Source organism: Convolutriloba macropyga, chromosome 15, assembly GCF_964194025.1.
Source record: "Convolutriloba macropyga chromosome 15, txConMacr16.3, whole genome shotgun sequence".
NCBI lineage: Eukaryota > Metazoa > Xenacoelomorpha > Acoela > Convolutidae > Convolutriloba > Convolutriloba macropyga.
The window spans coordinates 42,911,661-42,931,522 of NC_134482.1; the positions used below are offsets into that span (position 1 = coordinate 42,911,661).

The 19,862-nt window shown below is 36.1% G+C and overlaps 1 protein-coding gene across 1 annotated transcript in view; it reads right to left on the bottom strand.

Annotated features, from left to right (window-relative positions):
* The window catches only part of LOC142354388 (neutral alpha-glucosidase C-like), a 67,388-nt gene that overhangs the window by 33,295 nt on the left and 14,231 nt on the right, over nt 1-19,862 (bottom strand). Inside the window, exons 8-14 of the mRNA XM_075406667.1 lie at nt 15,889-16,104; nt 13,939-14,148; nt 8,423-8,598; nt 7,720-7,945; nt 7,150-7,312; nt 4,292-4,506; nt 3,463-3,603 (exon numbers count right to left, since the gene is read on the bottom strand). Coding sequence (XP_075262782.1) covers nt 3,463-3,603; nt 4,292-4,506; nt 7,150-7,312; nt 7,720-7,945; nt 8,423-8,598; nt 13,939-14,148; nt 15,889-16,104 — 1,347 coding nt within the window. The remainder of the gene's footprint in view (nt 1-3,462; nt 3,604-4,291; nt 4,507-7,149; nt 7,313-7,719; nt 7,946-8,422; nt 8,599-13,938; nt 14,149-15,888; nt 16,105-19,862) is intronic.

Sequence of the window (19,862 nt, forward strand, 5' to 3'; positions counted from 1 at the left end):
AACTGAAATGCTACATACTGACAACATTAAAAAGCCTTTCTGTGTTCTTGTTAAGCTATTAACATGTGAAGACGATTGTTAAGGACGCTTGAGTACTTTGTAGCGTGAAGCGTATTTTTCAAACTTAATATTCTAAACCAAAAATTCAATACTCTATGCTCAAGAAATAGGGCATTTGCTTTTGGCAATACTTGGATGCACACTATTGATCTTTGACTTGTAAATGTTCATAAAATTTAAAGTTCATTACGTGATTTCAGATGTCATTTTTTGAGAGAGTTAAGTAGAACAAATGACGTTACGCACACAATTTTTAACTGCAAAGCATTAGAAGTCACTAAAAGTCAATTCCAATAAATCAGGTCGTAAGAATCACCGATGGAGAGGACGAATTAAAAAACACGACGTCCCCAATAGCAGTTATCGCTTCGCGACTATTAAAAATATACAAAATACATTATTTTTCAAACTTAAATCAGTTTTAAGCCCCTCGGTAAAATCAGAGAAAGGAATTTTGAGTGCTGAATTTAGCTTCTCTTCAAAAAACTGCCTTTTTAACAGATAAGAGCTAAGTGGCGCGGATATCTTCAAGAAAAATATTGATATAACCCTAGAATTAAACTGAAATGCTACAAACTGACAACATTAAAAAACCTTTCTGTATTCTTGTTAGGCTATTAACATGTGAAGACGATTGTTAAGGACGCTTGAGTACTTTGTAGCGTGAAGCGGATTTTGAAGTACCGACTTTAACAATTTTAATTGGTTTTCGTCTAATTTACACAAACAGTTAGTTCCATAAAATTTTGCCTAATGGCAACCAAAATTGGCGCTCTGCCTTATCGAGCTTTCGCCGAAAATCCTATTCCTCGCTTTCACGCAAGCAGATCGGAAAATGAGTGCAGCATATAATTATTTAATAACAGAACGATAAAACGATGAATCCTGCGTGATGAAACAGTTTTCTACATACTTTTGGTCTGAAAATTCACTCGACAGAATTACGACGCAAAAATCCCTCTGGCGGAAAATACACACAAGTACAATGAGCTACATTTCTTCCGTGATGCACTGCGCTACAATCCTCGATTACAATTGAATTTGAGAAAAGACTCATTGTTTGATTACGTCTAACTCATTGTCGGGTTGATGAACACCATTTAATTATTGGAGATGAAAAAGTAAAGGGGGTCAGCACGGGCATGGGCGGGTGTCAAGTTTTTGGGGTTACGGGTGGAACGAGGTGGAAGGGGGAGCAGTGAAAATCTAAGAACCAACGTTCATATCATGAATTTATGTCTCTCAAACAGGTTCAGGTTCGGTGACTCGCATACTTCGAGACTACTGAGCCAGAAGGCTGTAGGAGAGCTTAATATTTTTTGATGGTTATATCTGTTTATACCGTTTTTGAGGACAAAAAGTGAAAAGGGGTCAACCAAAAAATTGGTCAAGCTAAAAACTGCAAAAAAACTACAAAAACTACTAATATAATTGCTACAGACTTCGTTTGAGAACAAAAAAATAATAATAACGCTAAATTTTTCAGCCGTCCAGGCCACGATCTTAACTAAAACAGCACTATAAGCCCACTAACGACTAAAATACCACTTGCAGGGTGAATAAATCAAACTAATGATTTAGAGAGATCAGGTAAAATATATGTTCTATCTCAACCTCAACGAAAAAATATTCAAACATACCCGGCAGATTGCCGAAAAATAGCCGCCGTTGATTCCAATAAGCATGGTTGGGATTGAAAGAATAGAAGATATTGAAAAAAAAAGATTTTTGTACAAAAACATTTTTTAAGTCCGATTTATTTTGATGGCATTTCGTAGTTGAACATAACGTACTTCTGTTTCTTAGATAGAGGCTACAGCGGCTACTACAGCGGTAACTAAGACTTATATGAACGACGTTCAAATAGCGGGCATCTAAAATTGGGCTTTATGGGTTTATCCCGGTTCTACTTCTGACTTCAATTTTTTATACTGACTCTGTTCATTTTGAATTGCTTTGCTGAGCAACTAATGTTCAAAATCACTTTTAGCAGAATGAGAGAAGAGAGAAACTAGCCTAGAGAAGTCAAAAAGATTTCACGCAAAATGTTGAAAAAGCGGCAAAATGAGGTAAAGCGAAACATTTTTTTATTCAACGAAGTAAAAAAAACATAGCAGGACAAGTCCTGACGTACAATTCAAAGAACTTTCATTGACTAAAAAAACTAGACCTAAAATGAACAATGAATGGATTGAAAAAACCATTTAGAAAAAATCCAATCCAAAAAATCGAAAAAAGAGTAAAAATCAAGGTGAAATTGCCGCATGTGAACAAAAAAACCACTAGCGAGAAAGCGAATTTTTGTTCAAACGCCGTTTTCTCACTCTACTTTAAATTGGGAGCGAAAAAAAATTCAAGCCGCAAAACCACCCGCTTTTTCGCTCCACTTCCTGTTTCGGCGTGTGACCAAAATCACTACTCCAATTTGACTTCAAAAATCATGAAAATGTGTGAACAGATCATAAAAAAAAAGACAGCGCCCCAATACAATTCAAATTCTTTGAATTGTAAAAAAAGGAGCGCTATAATAGCCGGCTGAGAAGATGAGGGCGGCTATTAACTAGTACAATCACTCCAGAAAAAATTTAGTCTTTAACACATCAACTGTATTTGGTAATAATCCAGGCATATCCCTCTTACGATTGTGGTTTCCGGTTAAAAAAGATCACATTTAAGAGAGACAGATATCCACGGAGTCTGACGAATTTTACTGAAACGACCCTACCATAGACCACTGGAACTACGGCTATTTTCAGTGGAAGCAATTACAGTGCCCTTTCGCTCAGCTGCTTGAAATTATGAATAAGAGCAAATTAGATTACGCACAATTCAAGAAGTCAATCGAAAACTAAATAGGTCAATCGAAAAAGCGAAGGTCTGTCATAGCTGAGATACTGCCGCTGATACAGACTTGCAGCAGATACAGATCTGAATTGAAGTTGTCGATCAACCTCCCCAAAAAAGTTAAATTTGCCTGCCTATTTTTTCGGTCGTGCTACCTTATTATAAACAGCCTTCACAGTAGACCTTGCAATGGTTGAGTAACCTGAAATAACAAATTTTTATGTGAAAATTAATCTAAAGAGGATGTGATTCAATAAAGATCGAAAACTAATCAAGCGATACAGTTAAGAACTCGCTCTTAATGAACGTAACAGGCTACGTCACGTCACGCACATAAAAAGCAGTTAAATAGCGGCATGAAAAGTTTGTCTGAGGTTTGCGGTGAAAAAATAGGGCTCGAACAGAGCGCCAGTAGAGGAAACAAAAAGAAAAACCAAGAGTACCGAAACATAGCTTTGCTCAGCTTGCAGCGATAAAAAGAAACAAACAACCACATTAACTGCTACAACTAGGAAGAAAGAAGTTACTTCTAGATGTGAGAATAAACTGTATACTAACTTGTGAGTCAGGTGCAACTATGAGTGTGAGTGGGTCATCTCTAGCTAGAACAGAACTCCTTCTGATCCTGCCTTTGGTGGGAATGATAGATCCACCTCTGTAGAACACTGGGATAAAGTCCATGTCTGCTTCCACTGTCAACTAAAACAACCCAAACTCATCATTCAGAACAAAAAAATCAGAAAATCGTACAGCCAATTTGTAGGGTTTAATCAACGTTATGTTATTGACTTTGTAGCGTAAAGGTATTTTAGTTGCATTTTAGTTGGTCTAAGTCCTGTTTGCCGAGTTCATAACAAGATCAATACATTGTTTGAAAAGTTGTTCGAAGACAAAAAAAAACATTACGGTTTTTCATTTCTACAGATCATTTGATTATCTGGGATACAAAAACTGCTTTAGCTCAGTTAACAAATAGTTTTTCAGAGAGGCTGAAACAAACTTCAAATTCACCCTTTCCTCCTCTCCATGTGAACAAAATTAATGCGATATTGTACTTTGCCGACTTTCCTTTCCCATCACCTGCCTTTTTTCACACGTCTGGTATCCTCTAGTTATTTCTAGGCTATCAACAACCATATATATAGCAAATTCTATTGATCAAAAAGGGTCGGGCTGGAAATGTTTCTTGTCCCGAGATATCTCAGATCTCATGCACTATTTATACGTTTCGTAATTCAAACCTATTCTACATAGTAAAGCTTAATATGACTATTTTGAAAACGATTTTTTCAAGACGAATTCGAAATCAATTTCTTCCTCATGAAGAATTTGATGAATTCCCGAAACTGCTCTCAATACACAAAACGAGGTTAAATTTACAATTTACCTTAGCAGGCGCAGCAGTAGCCATAAGACTTCTGTAATCATACCACAGATCCCCTGTGGTTCCTGGGAGATGTACCTCTACGTTAGTGGATCCCTGGTGCATAACTGGTGCCACTAGCACACTTGGTCCGACTAGGAAGGCGTCCTCTTTGGCAAAGTGCGTCTCATCCTGGGGAAACTCGACCCAGTAGGGTCGCATTAGAGGTTGACCCGTTACTGTAACAGAACAAACTTTCATTTTCTAACTTTTGGTTTTCAGGATCACATTGTTCTGGTTGATTTATTCAGTAACCATTTTTTCCAAACATGTAAATTAAAAAAAATAACCGGAAGGTCAAAGTTTACATACTGGCTTCAGAATAATCAGAATTATATATTGAAATAATCAAAATTATAAATTAATCTAACAGATTTCTGGTTATTCATTGACATTACCTTTATCATGTTCGTTCCTATATATGAACTTACCCGGCAGATTGTCGGCAAACAGCCGCCATTGATTCCAATAACCCCGATTGTTATTGAAAGAACAGAAAAAATGGACAAAATTGATTGATGTAAAACAATTGAAATGCAAACTAATTTGATTTCATTTCGTAGTTAGACATACTCCTGTTTCTTAACGAGATCTCGTTACAATAAACGGGCTCGCATCAATACCAATAAGGATTAGAGATGATAACTAAGACTTATAAGAACAAATTTCAAGTACCTGTCATCTAAAATTGGGCTTAATGGGTTTATCCCGTTTCTAATTTTGATTTCGTTTTTCGATACTATCTCTGTTGACTTTGAATTGTTTTGCCGAGCAACTGCTGTTAAAAAGCAGTTTGAGCAGAAAGAGGGAACAATGGAATTAGCCTCGAGAAGTCAGAAATATTTCATGCAAAATGTTGAACAAGCTGGAACTAAGGTAACGCTAAACAAATTTTTATCCGACGACGTAAAAAACACAGCAGGACAAGTCCTGACCTACAATTCAATGAATTTTCATTGACTAAACAAATAAACTAGACCTAAAGAGGACTAAGACTGGATTGGGAAAGCGATTCAGAAAACAAACAAAAAAGAAAAACATTGTCAAAATGTCTCATGTGAACAAAAACCACTAAAGATGAAGCAAATTTTTGTTCTAACAACAATTTCTCACTCTACTTTGAATTTAGAGCAAAATATCTTCACGCCGCAAAATTACTAGCTTTTTTGCTATACCTCATGTTTCGGCATGACCAAAACCATTGCTCCGATTTGACATCAAAAAGTATAAAAATGTGTGAACAAATCTTCAAAAAGACAGCACCCCAATACAATTCAAATTATTTGAATTGTAAGCAATCAGAAGCGCAATAATAGCCCATTGAGATAATGACGGTGGCTATCAAAAACATAGCTGGCTAATTGCCGGAAAATAACCACCGTTGAGCCACTTGACGCACATTGGGATTCAAACAGAAAAAAAATCGATAGAAATTGACGGAATTTTTCAATGTGTCAATTTTTTTTATTTGGTGTGCAAATTCTGCATATTCCGATAGATTCTAAAATTACACTTAATTCAGCTTCTAAACTGAACGCTACTAAGCAGAATACTAATGCCAGCTAGCAATCGCTTTAATGAACTTTGATAACCTAATGCAATATGATTTAATGACAGGGCTTTATATGCTTATCCGGTTTCTTTTGATCTTTCTCATTCATTACATTGCGCAATCCAATGCGTGAAAGAATTTCAAATCTATTCAGTTGAAACAGTAAGTGAAGTAAATCAGAAGTCAAACGCGAAAATCTTGACTTATGCAAAACGAAAAAGACCACAAAACTGCATTAAAAAACAAAACTGCATTAAACAAGACCAGCGTGACTAACATAATAGCTACTAACTAGCTTCAGTTGAGAATAACTACCAAAATAACCCTGAAACTCAATAGAAAAAAGTTTTATGACATCAACCGAACAGAAAAAAAATGTTTCTTGAGCAATTGGTCAAGTATACACAATTTATGACCAAGGTCCGGCAAGATAAAACGCTGGAAGAGAAATGTATTCTTCGTTGTGGCTTTCCTATTTCTTCGAATATTCTTCATATTTTCGATACGAATTCTGTTGACTTTAGATTGTTTTACCGAGCAACTGCTGTTAAAAAGCAGTTTGTGCAGAATGAGCGAACAATGGAACTAGCCTAGAGAAGTCAGAAATATTTCATGCAAAATGTTGAACAAGCTGGAACTAAGGTAACGCTAAACAAATTTTTATCCGACGAAGTAAAAAACACAGCAGCACAAGTCCTGACCTACAATTCAAAGAATTTTCATTGACTAAACAAATAAACTAGACCTAAAGAGGACTAAGACTGGATTGGGAAAGCGATTCAGAAAAACAAAAAAGAAAAACATTGTCAAAATGTCGCATGTGAACAAAAACCACTTAAGATGAAGCAAATTTTTGTTCAAACAACAATTTCTCACTCGACTTTGAATTTAGAGCCAAATATCTTCGCGCTACAAATTACTTGCTTTTTCGCTCCACCTCATGAAAAAGACCACAAAAATGCATTAAAAAACAAAACTGCATCAAACAAGACCAGCGGGACTAACATAATAGCTACTAACTAGCTTCAGTTGAGAACAATTACCAAAATAACCCTGAAACTCCATAGAAAATGGTTTTATGACATCAATTGAACAGAAAAAATGTTTCTTGTGCAAGTGATCAAGTATACACAATTTACGACTATGGTCCGGCAAGATAAAAAAAGGCTAGAAGAGAAATGTTTTCTTGTTGTCTTTCCTACTTCTACAAATATTCATATTTGGGATAACAAAATCAATTCTCCTCATCACGATTCTCTAGGTTACTAGCCTGATGTTTTGAAGAACTGCGTGTACCAGTAGGGTAAGAAAGTGTATCGTCTCCGAATGGCGTTTCGTATCCTCTTCGTGTTATCTTCTCCAAACAGCCAGGGCTCTCTCCTCTTTGTCTCGATGTGAGCATGTGCCCGGAAAAACGGGGTGAAGGCAGCAAGCTAAAATTACATTACTATGCTTGATAAGCTGATGCAAGTTTTGTCATTTTGAACAAGTTTTTAAAGTTTTCTTAAAAGCACAATGATGTCAACTGATTTGCAGTAATTTCTTCATGAAGTTACAAATTATATCAGAACAACAAATTTTGTCCTCCCTCGAACAACAGTTGACACATCGTCAAAACAAAAAATCTATTCCAATCAGAAGATTCGTCATTTTTTATGGAACGAAAACTCCTTTGGTCCGGAGATTAGCACGTCCATAAACCCCGCAAACTTTAAATTACCTTTCGTACTTTGGCTTCCAGCAATCACACGAAAATATAGTAACATCGACATGCGTTTATAATGACCAGGTTATTTGGCAATTCACATTTATCAATCGTTACAGGAAATTTCAGACGTACCTGATACCATCTGACTAGCAACTCAGGGGTCGGTTCCCCAAAGAACCCCCCAACATCTGCTCCCACAAACGTCAGTCCAACAATATTCATAGATAAGAGCATCGGAATTGACGCTCGCAGGTGCTCCCAACTTGCATGATTGTCTCCTGTCCAGACTGCTCCGAATCTCTGAGATCCCGCAAAGAAAGAACGACTCAGGACAAATGGACGGTGTTGATTGTGCGATCTGTTCAAAACAAAGCATCAATTTATCAATTTGCACTTGCTCGGCTAACCATTTTCGGGTTAATCCCCCTCCAGCTTATACAAATTATCTGCACCCCCCGACAAATTATTTTTGCATAATGATATACTATGTAATGGCATGCGCTCTGTAAATGGGGGGCACAAACGGAAAAGATCCAACGATTTTTTTTAGAGAAATATGATTTGACTTTGTTAAGAAAACAAGGGCTATTTTTCATTTTCCTTGATGAAACAAGCTATTGTGTGATTGTGATTCTGCACTGATAATGGCCTGTAGAGCTTCATAAAAGGTGCGACTCAGAATTAGAATTAATCTGACTTCTATCGTCAAAATATCAATTATAGATTATCAGCAGTGTGTGTGTGCTGCGTATGTGTGGGGAGAGCACTTTTAAACCCAGCTACTGGAACCAATAATTTCTAGAGACACTGATTTCTACATGGATGTTGAACTGACCTTAGGAGTTGACCTCTATTTGTGGACATGATCATGAGCATGCCATACATATTGTGAATGTCCCTGTGTTCCACACCACCATGGTGTAGTGCGTCCTTGTGCATTGTGATCTCTGGTCCGTTGAACACACTCGGCTCATTCATGTCATTCCACGTGAACAGACTAAGAGTCGAACCCTAAAAGACAAATCAAAAAATTCAGACGAGGATTGGCTCTCTTGCAATAGACGGTGGGCAAGGTTTTGGTTGTTGACTCGTCTGTTGACCACTTAAAGGATTTAAATGGGGTAATTAAACTAAGTTAGACAACAACTTTTGAATGTACGAATTGATTATGAAACCAAACAGAGTCGAAATGATGCCAGATCTAGTTGAAAAAAAACCAGTCACTAATAGAAGAGACATTAAGCAGTTCTCTAAATTTTTACAACTGGCGGTTGAAATGAAAATAACCCCTGAAACAAATAGTGAGTAAGAAACGTCAATTATTCTTTTCTGTAATTTTTCCAAAATTGGAGTGCAATCTATTTTTGATGAATGTGGTCTAACCATTTTTGAAAACCTAAGAGCGATATAGATAAAACTGAGAACACTTCTGTGGAAAGTCACGCGAAAACTTAACACACAGGCAAAAAATGATGAAAAGCTAACGATAAAAATACCATTAGTGCTTCGAAAAATTGCTCCAACTGTTGATTGCGACCAAATAGTATCGATGCTTAGACAGGCTTTATATGAATATTTTAATAATGTGAGAGTAAACTCGCAGCTTTAACTTATATGCAACACTAGAACAGTTCACGACATCTCTATTTCGATTCAAAATAATAATTCTTGCTTTCTTCCTTTTATGAGAAGCGACTTGAACTGAAACAAAGATTCCAAACGAGCTCAATCTAAAACAAACCCGACAGATTCCTGTCTCTCAGTGAGAGGCTACAGGGTCTAGTATCAATACCAATAAGCATTATAGATAGTAACTAAAACTTACGAGAACAAAGTTCAAGTACCGGGCATCTAAAAATGGGCTTTATGGGTTTATCCCGTTTCTATTTCTGACTTATTTTTTTTAATACCGACTCTCTTCATTTTGAATTGCCTTGCTGAGCACCTGCTGTTTAAAAGGACTCGGAGCCGAATGACAGAAGAGTGAAACTAGCCTAGAGAAGTCAAAAAGATTTTACGCAAAATGTCGAAACATACCCGGCAGATTGCCGGAAAATAGCCGCCGTTGATTCCAATAAGCATGATTGGGATTGAAAGAATAGAAGATATTGAAAAAAAAAAGATTTTTGTACAAAAACATTTTTTAAGTCCGATTTGTTTTGATGAAATTTCGTAGTTGAACATAACATACTTCGGTTTCTTAGAGAGAGGCTACAGGGGCTACTATCAATGCCAATAAGCATTAGAGATGGTAACTAAGACTTATAGGAACGACGTTCAAATAGCGGGCATCTAAAATTGGGCTTTATGGGTTTATCCCGTTTCTACTTCCGACTTCAATTTTCTGTACTGACTCTGTTCATTTTGAATTGCTTTGCTGAGCAACTGATGTTCAAAATCACTTTTAGCAGAATGAGAGAAGAGAGAAACTAGCCTAGAGAAGTCAAAAAGATTTCACGCAAAATGTTGAAGAAGCGGCAAAATGAGGTAAAGCGAAACATTTTTTTATTCGACGAAGTAAAAAGAAAATAGGAGCGCTATAATAGCCGGCTGAGAAGATGAGGGCGGCTATTAAAAAGTGGCAAAATGGGTAAAGCGAAAAAAAAGTTCGACGAAGTAAAAAACATAGCAGGACAAGTCCTGACGTACACTTCAAAGAATTTTCATTGACTAAACAGAAAACTAGATCTAGAACAGACTATGAATGGATTGGGAAAACCATTTAAAAAAAAGATCCGATCCAAAAAATTGAAATTGAACAAAAGACCACTAGCGAGAAAGCGAATTTTTGTTCAAACACCGTTTTCTCACTCTACTTTAAATTTAGAGCGAAAAAATTTCACCCCGCAAAACCACTCGCTTTTTCGCTCCACTTCCTGTTTCGGCGTGACCAAAATCACGTCTCCAATTTGACTTCAAAAATCATGAAAATGTGTGAACAGATCTTTAAAAAAAAAGACAGCACCCCAATACAACTCAAATTCTTTGAATTGTAAAAATAGGAGCACTATAATAGCCGGCTGAGAAGATGAGGGCGGCTATTAATTATGAAAGAGAAGAGAACGAACAGCATTTGAAATCCTTTAAAGACTTTCAAAGAGTAAGAACAACTTATCTGGTATTTAATCGAGTAATTGAAAAACTGTCAAAACTAGGGGCAATTTCAAAAGGACAAGCTGCAAACATATAAAATTTAATATAACTTTGCAATGAAAAAAAATGCCCGAACAATCATTGCAAATTGGATAGAAATCAATTGAGCAAAAAACCTGCAAAACTACATTCCAGGTAGCTCTGCTGGAAGGCGGAAGTACAAATAACCCTTTCTAGCATGACAATAACGTGCTAGCACTTTCTATAGTCACTGCTTTCGCCGATTATAACACACACTGCCTCCACATTATGTGGTTTACTGCCTCCACACTATGACAATAACGTGCTAGCACTTTTTATAGTCACTGCTTTCGCCGATTATAACACACACTGCCTCCACACTATGTGGTTTGAAACAAAAATGAGATAACAAACATCTTATCTTTGGAGAAAAAGAGAACTTTTCTTGTCACGCAGCCAGCCACTAGATTAGAAAACCAAAAATCTCATCAATTGAGATTGAACTGAAGAAATTATTAAATTCGTCAAAGTTTTTGGGGGAAAACCACCATTCTACGATCAACATTTAGGGGTCGAAAATGAGAACAGCACGCTAGCTTCCCTTGCCACATGCGGTCGGACCAGCAAAAAAATGCTGACAAATAACTGGATGTTTTAAAATAGACTATTAACATACACCGACTAATGTCGGAAGAATTGCTCTTCATCGACAGGCGGGTGGAAACACTTTTTCCCACGCCGGGATTTGAACCATTGACCTCCCGATCACTAACCACACGCACTGCTCACTCGGCGATCAGGCCCCTCTTTTGCTATGCTGCAATCGATTTTATTTTAGCAACAAGCTTTACTTCGGAGTGAGGACAATAGAGATCACTCAAAAATAAAGAACGAAAGCGAGAAAGTCACTTGAGAAATCAAATAATGTTCTAGAAGAAAAGCGCAAAATGGTCACGCAAAAAATTAGCAAAAAAAGACCAAGACGTTCACAGTAATTGCTATGAACTTCGTTCAAGAGCAATTAAACATAGCCGGCAGATTGCCGGAAAATAGCCGCGATAGACGCTTGGGGCCTTCCATGAATTGAAACAACTAAAGAGATTAGATAGACAGAACAACCACCAGTCCTTTAATAGACCACTAGACTTTTTGGGTTAGCTTCGGACTGTCACTTTTATGAGACACACAAGCTCTATAAGGAGAAAGCCCCAAAAGGTCTTTTCAAAATTAGGATCTTTTCCGTTTGTGCCCCCTCAGCTTAGTGGGCGCATATTATTTGCACCCCCAGATGCACGTGCAATATTTTTTTTACATAATTACTTACTATGTAATGGCACGTGCTCTGTAACTGGGTGCGCATAACGTACTGGGGGGAGGGCACAAACGAAAGAGATCCCAATATTAATATTCGAAATCAAAAACTCAAGACACTAATAATCAAGAATTAGGGCATATATGTTTGGCACTACTTAGATGCACACTACTGACCTTTAATAAGTAAACGTTCAAATGTTCATAAAACCTAAAGTTCCATAAGTGCGTTCAGAAGTCAATTTTTGAGTGAGGTAAGTCATTGAAAAGGTAATTTCCAAGAGGTCAGGGTAAGACGAAACAAAAATCTGTTTAGACAAAGTAAAAAACATAGCAGTACAAGTCCTGAATTACAATTCGAAGAATTGAATAAAAAATTAAAGTACTCTTCCTGAGCAGCACTTGAACAATGCCAGCCAAAACACAAACAAAATCATCAAAAAAAATTGATAAACTAATTTGTTAAACTAAAATAATCAAACAAACTAAACAAAAATATACTCATTGCTAAAACTCTTAAGCTTTTAACCCGAAGGCAAAATTTGATCCCCTTAAATATACCTATTTCAAAAATGAGTTTAAAACCAATTTTTATTTCTGAGATCAGTCCAGTATTTTATCTGCAAGACACGAAAAAATTCATTGGCCCTTGAAGATCGATTAATTTGACAATGACCAAAAATTTCTTTAAAAAAAATGAAATCAATTGCGAATTTCAATGAAATGTTGCTAAAAATTGTGATAATAATATCTTCAGAATCATTTTTGTGTCTCTAGAGGCTATTCAGTAAACCAATTCCAAGCCTTAAAAAATTCATTGGCTCAAAGATCGATAGGCAATAGATTTTAGAAATAATTTCAAAATTAAAAAAACAGAAATTCGTTCTATTAAAATGTTGAAAGCCGTTTAATTGACAAGAGCAAGTAATTAATAACATATTATCAAACACTGGATGAGGTTACCTAGTTACTAAGACAAGAAAAATGAAAAGACAAATATTTTGAAAAAAAAACTGGAAAAAATTGCAAATTTTACCAAAAAAAATTCTAAAAATTTGAAGGGTTAAATTTTTGAAAAACAAATCCACTGAAACTAACAACAATGCAGTAACTATTTATCAGACCGTGGAATAGGTTTTCTGGCTCTTGACAAAGGAAAAAAAATCAAAAATTGACAAAAAAAACTTTTGAAAAACCTTAAAAAAATAGCAGATTTTATCAAAAAAATTGCAGAAATTCGAGACATTTAAATGTTGAAAACCAATCCATTGTTACTAGAAACTATTCAATGCCCTATTATCAAACCCTAAAGGAGATTCCCTGGCCCCTGGAGCAGGAAAAACAAAAATTGACAAAATTTTTCAAAAGACTGCAAAAAAATAGCAAAAATTAGTATCATTTTGCGTGTTTGTGTTTGTAGTACCAAAACATATAGCTCATTAAAATGGTCATAACACGTAGTCTTTTCTCGCAAAAGGCCTTCATCAACTTTTAAAAACTTCAACCTAAGACTAATCAAACAAAAATCTCAAAAAAAATCACAAAAAAAAACATGAAAAATTGCACCATTTTGAGCCCAAAAACTCCTAAAAATGACCTTCCTTTTAACCTTGAATTAAGACCATCCCAGCAGCTGCACCACTCTAAGCACTTGAAGGTCTACTAAAGCCCACTTTGAGCTTCTAATGAAACTTAATGCCCGCTGGGCTTTACCTGTTTAGCCCGTTTTGAAAGATCAAAGTCATTGAAAAAATGTGTGAACATCTTAAAAAAACACAGCGCCCCAATACAATTCAAATTTTTTGAATTGTAAAAAAATATGAGCGCTATAATAGCCGCCTGGAATAGAGGACGCGGCTATTAATAATATTTCAAGTATTGTACTATTCATTTTCCGCAAATTTTACTTTTAGAAAGTCAACTTACAGCATACATGTCCAGAGAGAACAACCCCGCCCACCACTGCTGGGCACTTGGGTTCAAGTAGTCAACCCATGAGGAATCCCCTGGCCAGCACCATCCCTTGTAGTCTGTGGTTTTGTCACTCTGCTTCACAAACAAACCCAAACGTGTTGCCTCGTCATACACGTGGTAGCCATTGGAACGTTTGATATGCGGGTCGATTATCGTTACCATCTAAAAAAAGTAAGAAAAATACAACAATGAGGATCAGTTTCGAGCCATAGACAGTATCATGTTCCAATTCGTCCAATATAAACGTTTACATCATAAATTCAGATCAAAAGTGCTCACTCAAACCTCTAAAGCATCCTCAACAAATGGTCTGAAAAAAAAAACATAGCCGGCAGATTGCCGGAAAATAGCCGCGATAGACGCTTGTGGCCAACCATGAATTGAAAACATACCCGGCAGATTGCCGGAAAATAGCCGCCGTTGATTCCAATAAGCATGATTGGGATTGAAATAACAGAAGATATTGAAAAAAAAAAAGATTTTTGTGCAAAAACATTTTTTTAAGTCCGATTTATTTTGATGGCATTTCGTGGTTGAACATACTTCTGTTTTAGAGAGAGGCTACAGGGGCTACTATCAATACCAATAAGCATTAGAGATGGTAACTAAGACTTATAGGAACGACGTTCAATTAGCGGGCATCTAATATTGGGCTTTATGGGTTTATCCCGTTTCTACTTCTGACTTCAATTTTTTATACTGACTCTGTTCATTTTGAATTGCTTTGCTGAGCAACTGATGTTCAAAATCACTTTTAGCAGAATGAGAGAAGAGAGAAACTAGCCTAGAGAAGTCAAAAAGATTTCACGCAAAATGTTGAAAAGGCGGCAAAATGAGGTAAAGCGAAACATTTTTTTATTCGACGAAGTAAAAAAACATAGCAGGACAAGTCCTGACGTACAATTCAAAAAATTTTCATTGACTAAACGGAAAACTAGACCTTGAACGGACTATGAATGGATTGGGAAAACCATTTAGAAAAAATTCCGATCCAAAAAATCGAAGAAACAGTAAAAATCAAAGTGAAATTGCCGCATGTGAACAAAAAACCACTAGCGAGAAAGCGAATTTTTGTTCAAACACCGTTTTCTCGCTCTACTTTAAAATTAGAGCGAAAAAATTTCACGCCGCAAAACCACTCGCTTTTTCGCTCCATTTCCTGTTTCGGCGTGACCAAAATCACTACTCCAATTTGACTTCAAAAATCATGAAAATGTGTGAACAGATCTTAAAAAAAAACAGACAGCGCCCCAATACAATTCAAATTCTTTGAATTGTAAAAAAAATAGGAGCGCTATAATAGCCGGCTGAGAAGATGAGGGCGGCTATTAACAACTAAAGAAATAAGATACAGATTGACCAGACTCTAATACTCAAGAATTAGGGCATATAAGTTTGGCACTACTCAGATGCGCACTATTGATTTTTAACTAGTATATGTTCATAAAATTTAAAGTTCCATAAGTGAGTGCAGAAGTCATTTTAGTGAGGTAAGTCACGCAATTGACCTAAAAGCAGAAATGACGTCACGACCACAAATTTTAACTGCAAAGCAGTAGAAGTCACTGAAGTCATTGAAAAAGTCAATTCCAAGAAGTCAGGGTAAGACGAAACAAAAATCTGTTAGACGATTAAAAAAAATAGAAGCGCAATATTAGCCGCCTGGAATTGCTGACGCGGCTATTAAAAATATTTTGGTTTCACCCTACTAAGTTGAATTAACCCTCCTCCACGCACGCACTGTTGCAAATGATGATTCGCTAAATAGAAAGGTACGATATGCGTTAACATTATCACGAGAACATGGAAAGGGTACTCTTTTTATTTTCACTACACTGCATGGAAACTTTTGATGTTACAGGCAAAAAAGCATCCACTAAATTTGTGTCCTAGATCTCTTACCTTTCTGCCTTTTGCATTCAACTCATCCAGCAATTTTTTGGAATCAGGGAATTTGTGCGAGTCCCACGTGAAGTACTTCTTCTCAACTGTGTGTTCTATGTCCAACCATAGAACGTCATAGGGGATGTCGTGAGTGTCGAATCCCTCGTCAACTCCTCGACAGTCTTTATCATCATTGTAGTTCCATCTGCACTGGTGATACGCGATTGAGAACGCCTAAGATGAAAATGAGAGTTCTAAAAAATTTTTCTTCGACGAAAATGCCTCACATCCTAGCGTCGTTCTCTAAACGTCACCAAGCAAATCACCATTTAACTGACCATCATCTTAACATCTCTCTAAGGATATTTTTTTCAAGTTAGTTTGTTTCAATCAATGAGTAATTAAAAATATAAACCGACTAATGTCGGAAGAATTGCTCTCGAGCAAAAGGCCGGTGGAAACACATTTGACCACGCCGGGATTCCAACCATTGACCTCCCGATCCCTAACCATAACCACTGCCCACTCAGGGGCAGTGGTTATGATTATAACTTCTTGTTGCTACGCTGCAACCAATTTTATATTAGCAACATGCTTTAGGTGGGAGTGAGAGCAATTGAGATCACTCAAAAATGAAGAACGAAAGCGTGAAAAAGTCACTTGAGAAGTCAAAGAATGTTCTAGAAGATAAGCGCAAAATGTTCAAGCGAAAAACTTGCATAAAAAAGACCAACACGTTTACAATAATTGCTATGAACTTCGTTCAAGAGCAATTAACAACTTTCAAATTTTCAAGAATAGGATTAGGTTAAGCGAAAAAACTGTCAAGCGAAAAAAATTTCCATAAAAAAGGCCAACACGTGTACAATAATTACTATAGAACTCGTTCAAGAGCAATTAAATATGAGAATGTAATGGTAGAGCTTTTGGGAAATTGAGATCCCCAGTCAGACAACTCCAATCACCAACGTAAATGGTGCGATCTTTTGTTCTGGCCATCTAACTTAATATCGAGTTTTTTTATGTACTTGATTTTAATGTGTTTAATGGCGATAAAGTTAAACGAGGCAATGATTTATTTAAGTTTATTGAGATCTGATCTGAACTCGCTTATTTTTGACGTATTACACAAAAACAAAATTAATCTTTTTCGTAATTTTCACAAAAAAATTTAAAAACATGCGATAACCAGCGTAATGCTTTGTTGAAGTGCAAAACAGCATCCGTCGCCCGCCTCCTCAGAGTCTCATTATTGTTTAAACACCCTTTTTTGGGGTGGAGGAACTATATGCTGTAGTGTTTTCTGTTCTGTCAATTTTGGTCGAGCGATAGGTTTTACTGTAGATATGAATGCCAACGAGGTTTAAAGTTTTGTGAGCGTTCGAGTGATTAACGTTGTCTTTCTTCACATTTTCCCTAATTTTTTCCCAAAATGTGTTTCAATTATTAACGATGTTGTTGTTGGTTTCATGTTTGAAGATAGAAGAGTGCATCAATTAAATTTGATATTTTTAGCCAAATTATGTATTACTCCAAACTTTGGAACAATTACGAATTTTTAAAAGACCCAAAGCTTATATCAATTACAAACAACTCATTCTTCATATGGGGGATCAATTAAAGACAGATCCCACTTAAGCTCAAATAGGGCCCAATTATCGTGTCTTCGTCAACATATGAGGATAAGTTGGGTTTTGCCTGCATTTGTTGTTGTTTTGTAGTCATAACTTAGTCTGATTAATAAAATGACAATTTAGCGACCTAAGGAGTATAAATAAACCAATTAAATGATGTTCAGTTGATACCTGATGGCTCTCATGACATTGAATATACTTGGTATAAAGTATTAGAATTTTGTTTGCAACAATTCCCATCTCATTCTTGACAACTTGTAGCTGAATCTCATTGATGACATGTCCAATCCGGTTTCTAGTGACGCATCAACTAATATTTCTAGTGACGCATCAACTAATCGGTTTCCCGGTATCAACTTTTAAATGTTGATTATAAGACTTTTAAAATACCATTTGAAAATTTAACTGATTATTGTATATTCGCCCACACTTGTCGTTCCTTTTAAAATCTTGTCAGATTATCATATTATTGACAGGTCCCATTGGCGCTGAAAGGAAGCCTACTCGAACAATGTGTTCGGCGAATTGTTGCTCGTTTTCTGGTTGCATGAGATATTCTGTATAAATACAGGTCTGTATAAGTACAGTTCTGTATAAGTGCAGGTATAAATACTTCCTGTATAAGTACAGGAAGTACAATGTCTTCCTCTGGGGGTTTAGGAGAACCTATTTAATGCCTTCTGTTGATAGCTATTAGTTTTAATGCCTTTTTTTGTCAACTTAGCACTTAGCCCTGTTAATGACAGGTTCCATCTACTTGTGATCCCAAAATGTCCCATCCTGTGCATCAAACATGAATCTATTAGTTTTATGCTTTAACTGTTTATGACTGACACTGTTTTCAGAAAAAAGTTTTTCACACTAATCAAAACTTGTGGTTGTTGCTGGCGTATCGTCACATAGTTTCCTTTAAAACAAGTGCCATATATGCTCATATGCCTCAGTGGATATCTAATTTTTTAAATTGTATATTCGAATTAAATTGTACAATCGTAAATTATATATGAAATTTAGTGTTCTACTTATATTTGCTGTAACTTTGTATTATTATGACTTAGTCTCACAAATGAAAGCTCCCATCAATTTCCTAAGGAGTAACCTGCGAGTCTATATATTATTTTTGTAGTTGAAGGATTATAGTTTTTTTTTACTCGTTTCGAGAAAATTCAATGGATTTCTAAACTTCGCCTCTTTTTGTTCTTCTTTTTGTTGAATCGCCACCTAGTCTTATTAACGACCGATCCCTTCTGCTTTCTAGTGAAAAACAAAATAATTCGTGTAGCTTAGTTTTTATCCGATGCTCTTTTGATTCTTCCTAATTGTTTAATTAAAAAATAGGGGTTGAGTTTTCGCCGTAATTAATGTTTTGGTTGCTGTTTAATTGTTTGTTGTCTTGTCTTGTAGTCTCATTAATGGCACGCCCCATCCACCCTCTGCGTCGGAAATATTTAATTCATACCATTTATTTTCGAAGTGCGAACTTTTGAAAGTCTCTTATCTCTTCCTCATTTCGTAGACAATAAAGTCAAATGTGAATGAGCTGGGTTGGCCCATTATATGCAAACGCACATTACCGAGCCGTCTTGTTTACTTTTCGTACTAAATTGCCGCGAACTAAATTAGCGTCTTAATTCTGAATACAAACAATTTAGATCATGTAAAATAAATACACCAAGCGTGAAAAAGTCACTCGGAAGCCAAACCGCTCAACAGAGCGAGATAGTCTTCTAGGCAAAAATGGTCAAGCAACAATTTTTCATGAAAGACGCAGAAAATTACATAGAAGCTTAACGATATAATCGTTGAGGGTTCGAAATATGAATAATGGATAGGATCCCAAATTTCAGCAGCAATCGTAGTTCACAAAAACTGCTATGGTTTTTCGAATTAGTTGTTAAAATTTGCTATTGTTGAAATTGCGTCTCAGCAATTCAATCAGAACGCTATCAACAAAATTTGTACTAAAATTGAAAATGAGGTAGGGCGGTCAGAACAGATCCGGGGGTTTAACTACACATTTAAAAAAGACAAGATACACAGAAAGTAAAGAAAAATTTGGATTACAAATTTGCCATCTTTTGAGCATTTTGCAAAAGATAACATAAAACAGGCTTTTCTCTTCAGCATGATTCATACAAAATGGAGCGATTGATATAACAGCCGTTATGGTTGAAACATTTAATAAATGCCTTAAAAATATCTCAATGCTGAAATTTGCGCACTGAAATATTATTGACCGATAAATAGTTTCTATTACTTGCCATATAGCACACTTGTGTTTATGTGTGCATATTATTAGTTCATATTATTGTTCCAGTCAAATTCTGCCAAGATTCGAATCCATCCAGCTTTCAAGCC